The 15,228-nt window shown below is 40.6% G+C and overlaps 1 protein-coding gene across 6 annotated transcripts in view; it reads right to left on the minus strand.

Moving 5' to 3' along the window:
• The window catches only part of EEF1AKMT2 (EEF1A lysine methyltransferase 2), a 60,986-nt gene that overhangs the window by 38,092 nt on the left and 7,666 nt on the right, over positions 1-15,228 (minus strand). For 4 of the 6 annotated variants that reach the window (XM_030571328.1, XM_030571329.1, XM_030571327.1 and 1 more), the window contains exon 5: positions 13,468-13,684. In XM_030571328.1, the coding sequence (XP_030427188.1) occupies positions 13,468-13,684 (217 nt within the window). Of the gene's footprint in view, positions 1-11,007; positions 12,665-13,191; positions 13,366-13,467; positions 13,685-15,228 lie in introns of those variants that run through there. The other 2 variants (XM_030571330.1, XM_030571331.1) reach the window with 2 other exon arrangements.

Genomic DNA, 15,228 nt, shown 5'->3' on the forward strand with positions numbered 1-15,228 from the left:
CGCATTTGCAGCTTAGAAACAATAAAAATAAAACATTCTCAAACCCCTTTTCCAGAACATGGGGATCAAATTTTTAAGACGTGTTTTTATAGTTTCCCAATTGAACAAATAAGTAACAAAAGTTTACAGGGTAACTTATCCGCACCCTCTGTACAGCAATTTCACTTTCCCATAACCTGACTGGAAGTTGCATTCTGTTTATTTTCATACCTCCATACAAAAAATAGCCCTTGTTTACCAACAGTTCCTCTATGCTTCAATACAGGTGTGTTGTCTGTGTAGTGCTATCAGTCTAGGTGAACATGACCTTTTTGCTTAGGTATAAAAAGATGCTTTCACAGAGACAGTATTTAACAATCTATTTAAATAACATGATTTAAACTTAAGGATTAGCCATTTTAGATCTGTTTGAAAAGGAGAAAAACAGAGTCCCAGCTTTGATGGTCTATATAAAAGTTCTTTGTGAAAGGGAAGGAAGAAAGGAAGAGCCTTTTGAGACTAGCTGCCACAGGCTGTAGATTTGTTTGGCCAAATTCTGTGCTGACTTAGGCTGTAGACATTGGAGTAGCATTGAGTCAGCACAAAATATGACTCCCCATGTTTACCTTCCAGAACTAGCTTCCAGAACTATAACCACAATTTAACTAGAAAGAGTCCACGAAGATCTATAACTGTCTCTTTACCAGAGGCCCTACCCCTTCCAACCCTTTTCCCTGTAGGAACTTCTAGCTCAAGAATTGCCTTTCCTCTTGTGGGTTCCAGGACTAGCTGCTCGAAGACGCAGTCATTTAAGGTGTCAAGAAACTTTATCTCTGCATCCCGTCCTGAGGTGACATGTTCCCAGTCAATCCCCCATTATTGAGTTTTTTTAATTTTATAGCCTCTCTAATCTTCCTGAGCATTTCACAGTCACTATCACCATCCTGGTCAGGTTGTTACAGGGAAAAGGGTTGGAAGGGGTAGGGCCTCTGGTAAACAAGACGGTTATGGACCTTTGTGGACTCTTTCTAGTTACAGTGTGGTCATTGCACTTTAGCTAAGAGCTATAAAAACTGTGATAAATGCCACAGAGAGATGCAATTTTCTTTACTTGCTGTTGCCCAGTATTTTGCTAGTAAATTACAGTTCTGTGGCTTTGTAAAATTTGTAATAGTTTTTCCACTCATGCAGAGCCAATGCAATGTGTTATATTGTCACACTGATAATTTACGTTGTATTTGCTATCTATAGTCATTTCAAAAGAAGTGTTATTTTTTGATACCTGCATCTTATCTATGACTGCTGTATCTGAGCACTTGCTAATGTTTATGTCCCAACCCCACCATGAGATGAGGCAGTATTATCTCCTTTTTCCAGAGGGAAAATTGAGGCACCATGCAATTAGGTGATTTGTCCAAGGTAAAACACAGAAGCTCTGTGACAGAGCCAGGAACTGACCCCAATCTCATGAGTCTTAGTCCAGTGCTTAACCACAAGATCATCATAGGTATCAAAAAGTTAGGATCAAATCCTGGCTCCATTTAAGTACTCGGATACTGGAACACTTTGTATAGTGGGGGTGCTGAGAGCCATTGAACTGTAAACCCTGTATATGATGGAAACCACTTCAAGCCAGAGGGTGCAGCAGCACCTCTAGTTTCAGCACCTATGCCCAAGTAGCATCAGGAGTGGCACCAGGGTTTCTGGCGCCCTAGGCAGAATTCGGGGGGTGGCATTTTGTGCGCTCCCCACGGGGCGCGCAGGAGCTTCCAGTTCCACTCCCATCAAGCCGCCGAAGAAGGACCCTCCGCTGAAATGCCGCAGGCGACAGCGGCAGTCATTGAGCTGCTCAATTGCCTGCCGCTGTTTTCCGCAGCACATCGGCAGAAGGTCCTTCTTCAGCGGCGCAACAGGAGTGGAACCGGAAGCTCCCGTGCGCCCTGTGAGCACACAAAATGCCGCCCCCCGAATCCTGGCGCCCTAGGCGACCGCCTAAGGTCACCTAATGGAAGCGCCGGCCCTGAGTAGTATAAATATGGACACCTACATCAGATCCCACCCCCATTGTGAGAAGCAATTCTAAAATGGAAAATATCCATGGCATGAAGCACAGGTATCCTTGCAAAATGTGTCCTACCTTAACTACTAAAGTTTTACTGTAAATCCACAAGATGATCAACATGTTCTGCCTCACAAAACCAATCTGGATCAAAGAGAGAATCTCACTCTAAATCAGATGCTGCTGAGCACAGAGGGCTGTAGCTAGTGGTGCTGCTTCGATGACAGTCAACACATGAAATATCCTATCTTAATTATGGAATTTGCTAGTTCTCTGAGGAAAAAGTTTTTTTGGATTTTTGCTATCATAGAATCCATGCTACATGCAGCATGGATTTTCACTTCACAGGCAAGTATCTGTTGAGAAATGTTATCCATTTTTTAAAGGACAAGATTTACCCCAAATAGAAAACAAATCACATAAACAATCTTAAATCCACCAAGGGCAATCTTAAATTGCTCTATGCCTGGTTTGCATCTGTTAGAAACTTTTAGCCTAATTTCCTCAACTGTCATTACAGATATTATTAGTATTTTGCAACATTCTACTTGCTCTCTTGACTAAAGGTCCGATCCAAAGAACATTTAAGTCAATAGGAATCTGGTTCAGATTTTGAGCTCCTTGTGGTAGGGATCAAGACTCAGACCTTCAAAGATTAGGTTAAGGCACCTAACTCCCATTGATTTCAATCTGGACTCAAATCTATTTTTAAAATCTATGTAAGCTGCCTTGCAAAATGATGGTGCCATGTAAATATTAATAATAAGGAAAAATGAGTCTCTGATTACAAGGTTCAGCATGTTTCTCCTTTTTAGACTCTAGCTGTTCCAAGAAACACACCTTGCACAGTAGGGTCCTTAGAAATGAACCCTTCTTTCAACTCACCTTTTCTTGATCAAGGTTTTAGAATGGCTGGTGGCTTATCAAGCTGTGGTATGTATCAGAATTTCTAGTCTCTGTGTCGTAAGTAAAAGGTAATGGTTCACAAAGTCCTAGCAACATTTTACATGGCTTAAGAAATGCAGATTCTTCCAGTCTCATCTCTGCTTGACATCTGACACTGTTAAGTGAACGCTCAAGATTGTGAAGAATTGTATTGAAACTGATTTCTGCTCTCTCACTAGTGTTTATGAGTTCTAGTTTTCCAGCAGCGAATTGCACACTCACTATTATTCAGCATTTATATGTTACATTGGGGCTACATCATTTTTCTGCATGACGACCTTGAGTTAAATTTCTAGTAACCTAGAAAACTGTTCATCAGAAGGGCAAAAATTCCAAGCCATTCCATGCTATTATTTAGCTAATCAAGCCAAGGGTTAACATTTCTTTTAGTTACATTATAGAACACACACTGATGATCACTTCTTCCCCTCAACTTGAGGCCACTTCATCTGAAATCCCCCCACACCCACTCAATGCCCTACAGATCCATTAATGCTTCCCCACTTAACTAACCTCAAGGCCTGAATCATGGTGAACATACTTCCAGCCAAGCAGTATAACGCAGGTGTCCTTTCAGAGTCCATCAGTATCCTCTTGATTTAGCCAAAGGGGGTAGAGTTGGGCAGTATAATCCTACTGTCTCCTTATCCAAGCTGAGAGAGTAAGGAATGGGAATGCAAAGCACTGCCTGAAGACTGATTTATTTTCCCTTGACTTTCAGTATATTTTATGGAAGATCATTTGATATGTTAAAGTACTTTAACACCTTATAAAATAAAACTGTTATTAAGGTAGCAAAGGGTGTTCTTTGCTTTGATGCATGCCAAGATTAAGAAAGCAATTTCAGTGCAAAAGCACTAGAAATTAATGCTGCATGTTTCTAATTACCATATTTACAGTTTCTCCGTAACCCTAGATAACATGAATTTGACAATCCTGTACTAAGTACCCTGGGATGGATGGATGGATGGATGGATGGATAATTTTCCTTGCAATGACTACAGTACTGTTTATATGCATATTTTCAGGATGAGGACATAAGTAAAACATCAGTATCACTGATGAGGAGAAGCAAGCTTATACCCAATGTAGTGGAAAAACTATTCAAGAACTCACCCTTATGTAAAAATGGTTCCCATGAAGCTGCCAAGGTCTGTATCAGCCCTTGTTCCTGGCTGCATAAGCTGCAGCTTGATCTTGTACACTTAAAAACGAAATGTTCTAAAAGAGTGGTCATGGCAAATTGCTATAACTTGCCCATCCAGGCCTCCAGTCCCTTTGGACCTGCAGATGTCCCTTCCTCATTCAGAAAAGTGACCTGGCTTGTACCAAAAATCTATGATGCATTATAATGTTTTTGAGGCATATTATACACAAGACATTCTTCTCTTCCAATAAGACACGCATCTCTTCTTTTTTAATGTTTAAACTCAAGGACAATTCAAACTCTTATTTCACTGCGAGGAGTATTAACTAATAAAACCATCTTAACGGCCCTAGTAACTCAAGCATGTAACTGTTTTACGTAGCCACATACATATTTATACACTAACACAAAAAGCTAGGCTGGATAGAAGAAGTACATGCATTTCAGCAATTGTTTTACCTCTGAATGTTCAGCAGGCCTAGTGGATTTTTTGGCAGTCAGAACTCTCTTCTGAACCTGTCAATGTGGCACTTTAATTGGTCAGAAGATAATCTTGTTAAGAGATGCACTATCTCCCCTGCTGGTGCTCAGAGAGCTAGAGCACAGAACTTAAACCTACACGAAAGAGCTGTGCCCTGGGAACCAAAACCTAGGTCTCCTGCAGGGCAGTACAGATCACATGCATTAGGATGGGACGTCAGACCTGTCTTTGGGATAGCACTGCTTCAATATAGCAAACCCATTTGGAAGCCAACAACAATCCTAACGTTCATCAAGGCAGCATTCAAAGGTCAACCATTTAAATATACTTATTACAGTTAAACAATGGGCATTATATTCATTTCACTACTAAGCTAAGCATGTTATTGGCTATTTATATTATAGCAGTGCTTTGAGGCCCAACCATGATAAGGGCCATGCTGTTTAAATATAGGACGAGACAATTCTTGCTGTGAAAAGCTTACAACGTAAGGCTACGTCTTCCCTGCCATCAGGTGGTTTTTACAGTGAGATAGCTAATGTATAGTAGTTAGCTCACTGTAACATCCTAGTAGAGAAAAAGCACCTGTCTTTTTTACCACATGATAGCTAGGCAAGGTCAGCATGTATTCACCCTAGCTGTGGTTGACATTGCCTATCTACCTTATAATGAAACTACCGGTGCCTAGTCTTTACTAGGATTTTACTGTGAGAGAGCTAATGCACATTCATTATCCTGCGGTAAAAATACACCCTTTTTAAAAGTGAAAACCAAGCCCTAGCAGACAGGACAAAGGGAGAGATGAGGAACATAGGCACAGAGAAATCAAGTGACTTAGCCAATGCCACATGGCAGGTGAGTGGCAGAGCTGCAAACAGAACTCTGGTCTCTTGAGTTCCAACCCAGTGCTCTTCCCACTGGACAGTGTTGCCTCTCACTTTCTAATGATGATACATCTGTCTCTGTGATCATTACACAGTGACTACTTTAACGTCACAAAAGATTGTGGCTGTATGGAGCTGGAATTTTGATGAACAATCTGCCACTCCCTCAACAAAGTAGAAACTAAAGCCGCAGCTTTCAAAAATATTCCGTACAACTTCTTTGTTCTCTAGTATAACTCCTGTGTTGTTCAATGGCTTTCTTTGGCTATTTTTAATGATGGGCATTTTGCTGTACTGTTTCTAAATCCTAGGAGTTCAGGCAATGTGCAGTTGAGATTCTAGTACCAACCTTTAGACTGCCCTTGTTTTTTCTATCTTTGCCCCACCCAACTACATTAAGGCAAAGATATTTTCCATTGATTTCTATTATTGTGTGACCCCTGTAACATTTCCACTGCTGGGAAAATGCTTTAGCATATCTGAGGGAACAGGAGGCTGCTGATGGAAGGTAGAAACTTAGAGACTCAGGTGTCTTTGACCCAGGAGAATGCTATGAGGGAAAGCCACTTCCCCCTCCCCAGCACACAGCATGGCAGTACTAATTCTGGAGCCCCTTTGTCACTGTATACAATAGCGCCTGCAGGAGACAGGCACCTCTTTGCTCAAAAGGAAGCCAGGAATGATGGGAAATGCCAGTGGCTTAGGGGCTGTATGTGGGGTGGGGGGTAACTAAGAGTTTCGCCCCATAGTATGGCTATCGCTAGAAGAAAGGTCCAGGGGGAGAGTGTGGCAGCAGCGTGCGTGCGCGCGTGTGTGTGTGACAACGCTGCCTGCTAGGATCTTGAAGCATGGACGCTGGTGGCTGATGATTAAGGCAGGTGAGACCACAACTAAGTGGGAATGTGATTTTTTTTTTCTAAAAGTCATAAATAACCTGCAATCTTTAGGAAGTATCAGTACAAAATTCACAAACTCCATATCACCTTATATTAGCAAAAGCACTGGGCATGCTAAAAGGCCCCAGGACTCCTTAAAAAGCAAAGTGAGTTAAAATCAGGTGAAGAGAAACTTACAGAATTATCCAAAAGTCTCAGATAAGTTATAGATGCACATGGAGGACAGGTCATCCCTAGAACTTGAGAAAAAATAGTCCTACGTGCTAGTTAGAATCCGCTTATAACAAGTTTGATGGGTTTAGATCAGAGTGATTTTGATTGGACACTTTCTCCTTAACTAAAAAATACTCAATTGTCTGAGTGTCAAACTTCTAAAAAATATTCTTGGAAGAGACTGTGCATGAGAAATGTTTGGAAGAAAGCAGCCTTTAAAATCACTAAATATGGGGTGACTTGTGATAAAACCATAAGAGCTGGCAACTCTGGATTTACAGAAATTCTCATAATCTTAATTTTGGAATCAATATAGTGAGTCCCTAATACCCATGTTCAGATATAAACCAAGTACAATGCAAAAAGTTGCAGTTTTAATCTGAAGAATATTCTCCTAAAGGAACAAAAAGATATAATTACATGCTTATTCATCTCTGGCCCTCTATGGAGCAGCAGCAGCCAATGAGCTATAATTCTATTACTTTTATGATGTAATCCAATATCTTCTAAAAACCCAGATCCTCCAAAATGATTTCAGTTTAGTCTGGCCAGATATGAAAGCTGAAAAACCAAATATTAATTCCTTAACCTCTAAGCCTCTCCACAAACATTACACCAAAAACTAGCAGCATATAATAGCCTTTGAAAGTGATAGTTCCTGCTCACTAAGTGACAATTACCATCATGTAAACATATCCCCTTATTTATAAAGAATAGTATGGTTACAAAGGGGTGGAAGTCAGAAACTAAGGGAGCATCAGCCTTCATTTTGAATTTCCTGGTGTTTGTCAGCTTATCTCATGACCTTTCTTGTATTACATTTCCTTATTTTTAAAAAAAAAACCCTGTGTGACATTGAAGATAGGGAAATACTTATTTCAACTAAATGTTTTGTTGTGAAGAACAGGGGGATTTTTATTTACCAAGAATCAATTGTTTTGGGGAACATATTTACCCAGTGGGTCTAAAAGAGTCCCATGTGTAGAAATGCCATTAGAGTTGTCCTCTTAAATACATACATATTTATTTATAAAAAAATAACCAAGGCCCTCTGCCCCCCATTAGTAGAACGGGGAAGGCATGAACTAAATGGAGAGAAGTGACTGCACTGATCTGCAACAGGAGAATGCCTATCAAATTGAAAAAGTAAGATCTACAAGATGGTAATTAGGCCTACACTTTTGTGTGTCTCTTAATGCTGGGCACTCAGGAAGAGCGAGGAGCAGATCTTGAATACGGTGGAAATGAAAATGTTAAGATGAATGCTTGGAGTTACAAGGGTAGACCATGTTCAGAACAAACGAATTAGGGGAAGTGTGAAGGTGTTACCGATTATAGAAAAGCTGAAGGAATCCAGGCTTAGATGCTGTGGGCATGTGAAAAGAAGATCAGAAGAATATATAGTAAACAGGGTGTTAAACTTAGATGTAGAGATTAAAAGCAGGGTTGGCAGACCCCAAAACTAGATGGATAGATGTCATACAAAAGAATTTGATTAGCTATGGAGTTTCCTAAGAACAGCTTCAAGACAGACTGGAATGGAAAAGAAGAACTCAAACTGCCAACCCCACATAGGTGGGACTAAGGCTCAGTGAAGAATTAGGCCCCCATCCAAATTATGGCACCTTGATAGTTTACTTTCCCAATACAATTTAAATGCAAGGGCCTGGTTTTCTCAGTGTAAAATACATATAGGACTGCAGATAAAACAAGCCCCACAGCAAACCTCTCCAAGCTTTAATGCACTGCTACCTCAAATGCCTAGATCATACCACCTTTGCACCAGGCCCTGAAGGTTTAACTGCTCAAGAGGACTAGGAGGGAAATAAATTCCAAAGCTGTAGATACCTCATAGAGAATACGCTGCTCACAGCCCACTTCTTTGTATACGGCATGAACCAAAGCTCATTGACATCAATGGGAGCCTTTACATTGGCTTCAGCTGGCTTTAGATTAGACCCTTTGGGCCTGATGCAAAGCCTTCTGTAGTCAATAGAACTTCCATTGACTTCAGTGGGCTTTGTATCAGAAACCCTTCCCTGCTTCCCCTTCATCTTCTGCTGAAGCACATACCCAACCAAAGACACACACACCCCAACGGCAGTCCTGCCGTGATATCCAACCATACTTTGGTTCCATAGGCAAAGTCTGAGGTCTAATCCTTTATCAGTTCATGGGTAGTGATTAGCCCCAAACCTCACATTCAACAGTGATCACATAACATACCCGTGACAACTACAGCAATTTTTTATCTGGCAAAGTAACAGGAGGAAAGTATTTAGTGTATTTTTAGCTTCTTTTAATACGGCTCAGCAGTTGGAAACAAGGAAGAGATCCAGCACTGCGTGACCAGCCAAGTCCCTGTGAACTAGTAAATGCACATGTTGAGAACCACTCCTCCAAAGCATGTCTCAACCTCCCTTTTTAAAAGTTTGTTGTCCATTGATGAGTATAAATGTTTGTAGGCTTTAACTTGGTAAGGAAATGTAGAACACAGCGTATGACCCAGACACAGAGACTGTCTCTGAGAAGTCACCTCCATAGCCTTTAATCAAGAAAAAATTCAAGCTGATTAAGTTTATATTAAAGACACACTGGAAACCTCCAGTTTTAAAAAACAAATATTAAAACAAATCAGGTTTCTGATAGAGCATCCTTCAAACAGGTCCTTTTTTTTTTTCTTTTTAGAAAAATTATCTTTAAACCAGGTTTTTCTGCTCTCCTGTTTATGATTAGAAGAGTCTTTTGGGCATGGAGGAACCACTCTGTTAGATTTATGGCCTGTGTTGACATAACGGCCCCTTCTAGAATTAAAATCTATTAATCAATCCCAGCAAACCTGCTTGGGCCACCCCATTTCTTCCACTACTTCCTGTCTACTGATTCTTCCTTTTTAGTTTTATTGCTCTTGTTACTGATAAAGCACCTTCTTGCAGAGCCTGAGGAACAGCACACTGGTAAGGTCCATCCCAGAGTAATGCATGAGACAAGGAAACACAACTAACCATCAATTAAACATTGAAACTGACTATACAGAGTGCTTACATGCATCCGACTAAGTGAGTATTTACCCACGAAAGCTCATGCTTCAATATGTCTGTTAGTCTATAAGGTGCCACAGGACTCTCTGTTGCTTTTACAGATCCAGACTAACATGGCTACCCCTCTGATAGAGTGCTTACAGATGCACAAAGCAAGCAACCTGGGGTGGGGGTGGAGTTCCTCTCTACACACTTCCAGCTACGGTAATTTTGGGGGGCTGGAGGGGGAGTTAATTGTTACAATACTAGGTACAACATTTGCAAATGGAAAGATTATTTCCAAGTTGACAGTGCTCCTCGAACAGGTGTGTGTATCTCCTCTGCACTACCAAACCCCTCCCCACCCCTTTCCCTTTCAAGGAGAGCAGGTAGGGAAAGATGTTTGAAGGCAGTGTATAGCACCTATGCAGGCCTTGTTGCCTATCGAGCTATACTGCTGAGGAGAACTGGGAGGGAATACTGCAGTGAGTCATAGGGCCTTAGCTTTCCCTACAAAGATCCATGGGTTTGGGGAGCTAATCCACCTCTTTCCCACACCATGGAAACCATCCAGAAGAAACTTTCTCACACAGTGGACAATAGGGCCCATAGAAAATCTTCAAACCAGTGTTAAGATGAGAAGTTATAACCTTTACTGTTAAAAGCTTTGCTGAAAAAATAAAATGTCAGAGGATTGATCCAATTTCAGTTCTATCACGAACTTTGCCTGATGAACATTTGTTTGCAAGAATTCTTCAAGTCAAGCTTTGAATAAATAGTTGGAGAGACTTAATATTTTTATATGGTCTGCAAGGATAAAAATAGAAATCAGTCATTTTAAAAAACAAAACAAAGCAATAACAGGCCTACGCCATGGAAGTCTTACAGACTGAGAAATTATGGTTAAATTCCTGTTAGTTGATTAAAGGAATTTCCTGTAGTTTGCGATCAGAGTTGATTTATTTTGATGCTTTTAAACCCTATATCACTCCTAAATTAGCGAAGATTACAGATGGGAATAAAACAGAAGCCTCATATCTAAACACCCCATAATGGTGTATGTGCCAGTTAAAATCTGCTTGTATTGGATCCACCTGATCCCAAATTTATTACAAAAATCCAGACCCACATTTTAAGGCTTGGGAACATCTCTCTAAAGATTTGTTATCTCATCAATATATCCAAGGTATGAACTGATGATGGGCAACTCTTACATGTACTAGTAGTCCTATCTGCTGCTGGAAACCTTTAGATGGGATGTAGTAAATACTACCCCACTGGCTATTCAAATGGCAACATCACCACATCTAACAATCTGGGGTGGGGGGGATTGTGGGGTTTTTTTTTTTTTTTTACTTTGAACATATGTAAGGATACTAGGCTGCTTAAGCATACAAAGAAATCTATTTGTTTGGGACCAAAACCTGATCTCTACTTCTGTTGGGTCATTTTTCAGTGGAATTAGCACAGTTCCACTGTGCAAGGAGGTGCAGAATTTAGGAATCCCACACTAGGGGGCTGGTTAAGGAGGGAGGATCTCTTGCTGTACAGCTCTTCTGGTCCTTATTTCTTGCAGAGGGGAAGCACTAGACCAACAGAGGGGAAGGGAGGATTCCCTTCCCCTCTAGGATTCCGTGCACCCAACCAACCTGTTCAGACTGAGAACTAGGAAAGCATTTCCCTGATGAGTAAACACGACATTCTTCTTCTATGAGAACAAATTGCCTAATGGGAATTGTTGGATGCTTGAAATGTCATGTTTACTGCCATTTGAAAATGTGCGTGGGACAAGTCATAAAAGGAGGAGAAATATTTCTTTCCTGTCTCTCCAGGCAGCTATGTCATTATTCCACAACTATAAAATAATAAACAAAGAAATGAACATGGGTTAAAAATAATAATAAATATAATCAGTCATGGGTTATTAGGCTGGGGATGTGGGGTTTTGTGGTCTCTGTTTGGGTATTATGCCACTAAAATGTCATATAAAATTCACTGGAGAAGATGATGTTCATTACTGGCCCTTCCTAAAATATTAGCATACAATTAATTAATATTGAAATAGGTAAGCATATATGCTACTGAGAGTCTGTAATAACACCAAACAGCATCTTCAAGTATTTAATTGGATCGACGGTACTGATCAGTATTAGCGAGCATATACTAGAGATTCAGGGAGGGATTTTTAAAAGCACTCAGTGTGAGCCTAACTCTCCTCCCGCTGAAGTCAATGGACTTTGGTGGAAGTAGAAGTAGGTGAATTCTGAGCACTTATGAAAATCCTACCCTAAGGCACTACATTATAATGTCTTGTGAGTGCTACAATCTTTACACTCATTTTCCACCTTATTTAACTAAATGTTGATTTTGGATTACACTGTAACATGCATGTTTCCTTTATAAAAATAAAATAAAACATTGCCCAGTGTTTAGATCTTAAAAGTACATTCGTTATTACGCCAAACAACACAGAAATAAGACTTCTTGCTTTGTATGATTCAATTACTGCTTACATTTATTTTAAACTGTTCACTAGAAACCAAAATAAAAATTAAATAGGAAAAAAATATTTACACTTCAAATGCAAAAGTAATGTGAATAGTTTTAGCTGGTCTCTGAAAAATCAGAGTGCCACATTTTCCTGCACTTACACCCACACAATTTTATTGAAATAAATGAAGCTATAACAAAGAGAAACAGCACAAAGGCAGAATTTACCCTAGAAACATTTCAGCTGTATATAACTTGCCCTGAAATTTTATGGAGGCCCATTGCAGTTCAGCACATGCACTGTGTCTTATTGTGCACTCAGTGAGCAGTTATTTACACAGATCCTGCGTTTTTTTCCTCCCTCTCTCTCTCTCTCTCCTTTGCATCAGATTTACTTTGAAGTGAAGACTTTTCTTTTCTCAGCTAATCTAATTTGTCCAAGATGGATGGCCTTATTTTTTTCTTTGGAAAACCAAGGCTGTTACACTGTTTCCAACTCTCCCTCCAAAGCAGAACTTGGGTGTTGGCAACTCCTCCAGAATTTCAAATCCTGCCAGACAGAAATTAATGCTTTTATTAAGAAGTCATGTTACTCTTCCCTTGGATAACCTTTTGCAAACCACTCTTAATTCATATGGAAAGCAAGCAAGTCAGTTACTTTGTAAATTTATAGTGCTGTGTTTTATATTGCTTCTTTATATAGCTGAAACTTCTCCATAGATAATAAAACCTTAGCTAGCTGCATTGTGCAGACTAACGACAGAAAAGATAAGAATTTGCCAGCAATTCTAGTTCTCAGTACACTTGGGTTTCAAGCTTCAGGCATAAGATTCAGAAGCTGACTAGCAAGTAAAAGAATTCAGACCCATCAGGAGGTTCACTGAGCAAGTGACATGTGAGTGCACATGGAATGTCACAGCCTACAACTGCCAGTTCCTTTGTGACTAAGAGAAAAGATAACAATGTATCCCAATTTTAAAGGTGAGCTGGGTGGGTGAATGGGGGATCTATTTTAAAGACCAGAGGAAAAAAAGCCATACTGGTAAATAATTCTCTTCTTCTCCAGAATAACTTGCCTGCAATTCTTGTCCTCTGAGGTTGGAAGGTATTAAAAAATCCTCACTTCTGAACTGCATCTATACTGGTAAAAGTTGGAGCCAGAATTCCCTACCCATGCCTACAACGATGGAAGCTGTACTGAGGATAAGGCTGAGGACGCACACCCACGTTTTATCGCTGTGATGTCTAATCCTGCTCGGATAAAATAAACATGGCAATAAAAGGACATTAACATTTATCTACCAAAACCTTAAACAACCACAAGTTGGCAGATAACTCTGCCCAACTACTTACCTTCCCTGAACTCATTTAGCAGCTCCTCTTTGGTCCAATTACAAGAGGTTATGAGGAAAAAGCCTTCCATTTTCAATACCGTGCAGAGGGATTTCACATACTGCTTCCTCTTCTCAGCTGCATTGTCAGGATTAAGGCTTATGGCATCAAAGGTTCCCTTGTCAATACAAATCTGAAATCCTGATAGCTCAGCTGCTGGAATCAAGAAGTCTTTTACCTAAATCAAAAGTGTACCACTATGTAAATAATCATCTTTTAGTTGGGAAGTGCTGCATCTCTAATGCAGACTGGTGCTGTCATTTGTGAGGGCACAAAAATTGACAACATCTAGGTGTCATGGAACAAGATAACACTCACAACAGACTCAGAATCAGCTGAAACAGTTTCAGGCTTTATTCCAAGCACACAACACAGCACCTAGTGGGTAAGGAGACATGCAGCCATTTCCCTGAGCAGACACTGACTGGCACTCGTTGAGCTCTTATATAGCCAGCCTGGCCATCCTCTGGTGGGCAATGACCAATAGGGAGTAAATTATACTAATTCAGTCACAACTTCTGCACAGGCTGCATGAGTACCTTACAGATAGGATCAAGTCCATCCCTCCATGGGCTGCATGAGTCCCTTATACTAGGTCTACTTGGGAAGTGGTTACCATGCAACTGCTTCGCATAATTTTGGTGCCATGTCAATTTGATTCTCCCTTTGCATTATGCAAAAATCTTTAGTTAAGCCCAGCTACATGCCTACGTATTTGAAGTGCTTTAGTTGGCCTCCACTGCAGTAGTATTTAAGCACCTCACAATCTTTAATGTATTTGGAAGTTCACTCTACGATATTATTTACTATTTGCTGTGTGGCAGCATTGAGAGGCCTCAATCATGGACCTGGGTCCCAGAGTGCTAGGCAACATATAAACAGAACACAAGTGACATGGCCCAAGGAGTTCATGATCTATTCTAAGGCTATGCCCAGACTACCACAATAAACTGACCTAGGTTTAGTCACTGCGGGGTCTAGACCATGGGGGGTCGATGGGAGATTTTCTCCCATCGACTTACCTTACCCTTCTCGTTGGGGGTAGAGTACGGGGTTGACTGGAGAGCAATCTGCTGTCGATTTGGCAGGTCTTTACTAGACCTGCTAAATTGACCATTGGTGGATCGATTTCAGAGGTCAATCCCTGCTGTAGTGTAGACCTGCCCTCAGTATAAGAAAAGAGAACATCCAGACAGTGGGAGCACAAGGTAACAATGAACTGGTCAGCATGAAAAGCAGTTGTGTCTGTACCATTGTTGAATTTTTTGTAGTTTGACATATTTAGTCTGCTATTTCTTACCTGAAAAAGTCAGAGTATATATTCTAGAAAACAGAATTGATCTTTTAAAGTGTAATCTAGTCTCTCCCCTTGCTCAGGGATGACACTCGTTAGCCTAAATGGGAGCTGTCTTGCCCACATGCTCAGGGTTTAACTGATAGTGATATTTGGGGTTGGGAAGAAATTTTCCTCCAGGGAAGATTGGAAGAGGCCCTGGAGGTTTTTCGCCTTCCTCTACAGCATGGGGCACAGGTCACTTGCTGGAGGATTCTCTGCAGCTTAAGGTCTTCAAACCACAATTTGAGGACTTCAATAACTCAGACATAGGGTTTGTTATAGAAGTGGATGGGTGAGATTCTGTGGCCTGCATTGTGCAGGAGGTCAGACTAGATGATCATAATGGTCCCTTCTGACCTTAAAGTCTATGAGTCTTTGAGTTTTGC

Source organism: Gopherus evgoodei, chromosome 7 (genome assembly GCF_007399415.2).
Source record: "Gopherus evgoodei ecotype Sinaloan lineage chromosome 7, rGopEvg1_v1.p, whole genome shotgun sequence".
NCBI classification, from domain to species: Eukaryota; Metazoa; Chordata; order Testudines; family Testudinidae; genus Gopherus; species Gopherus evgoodei.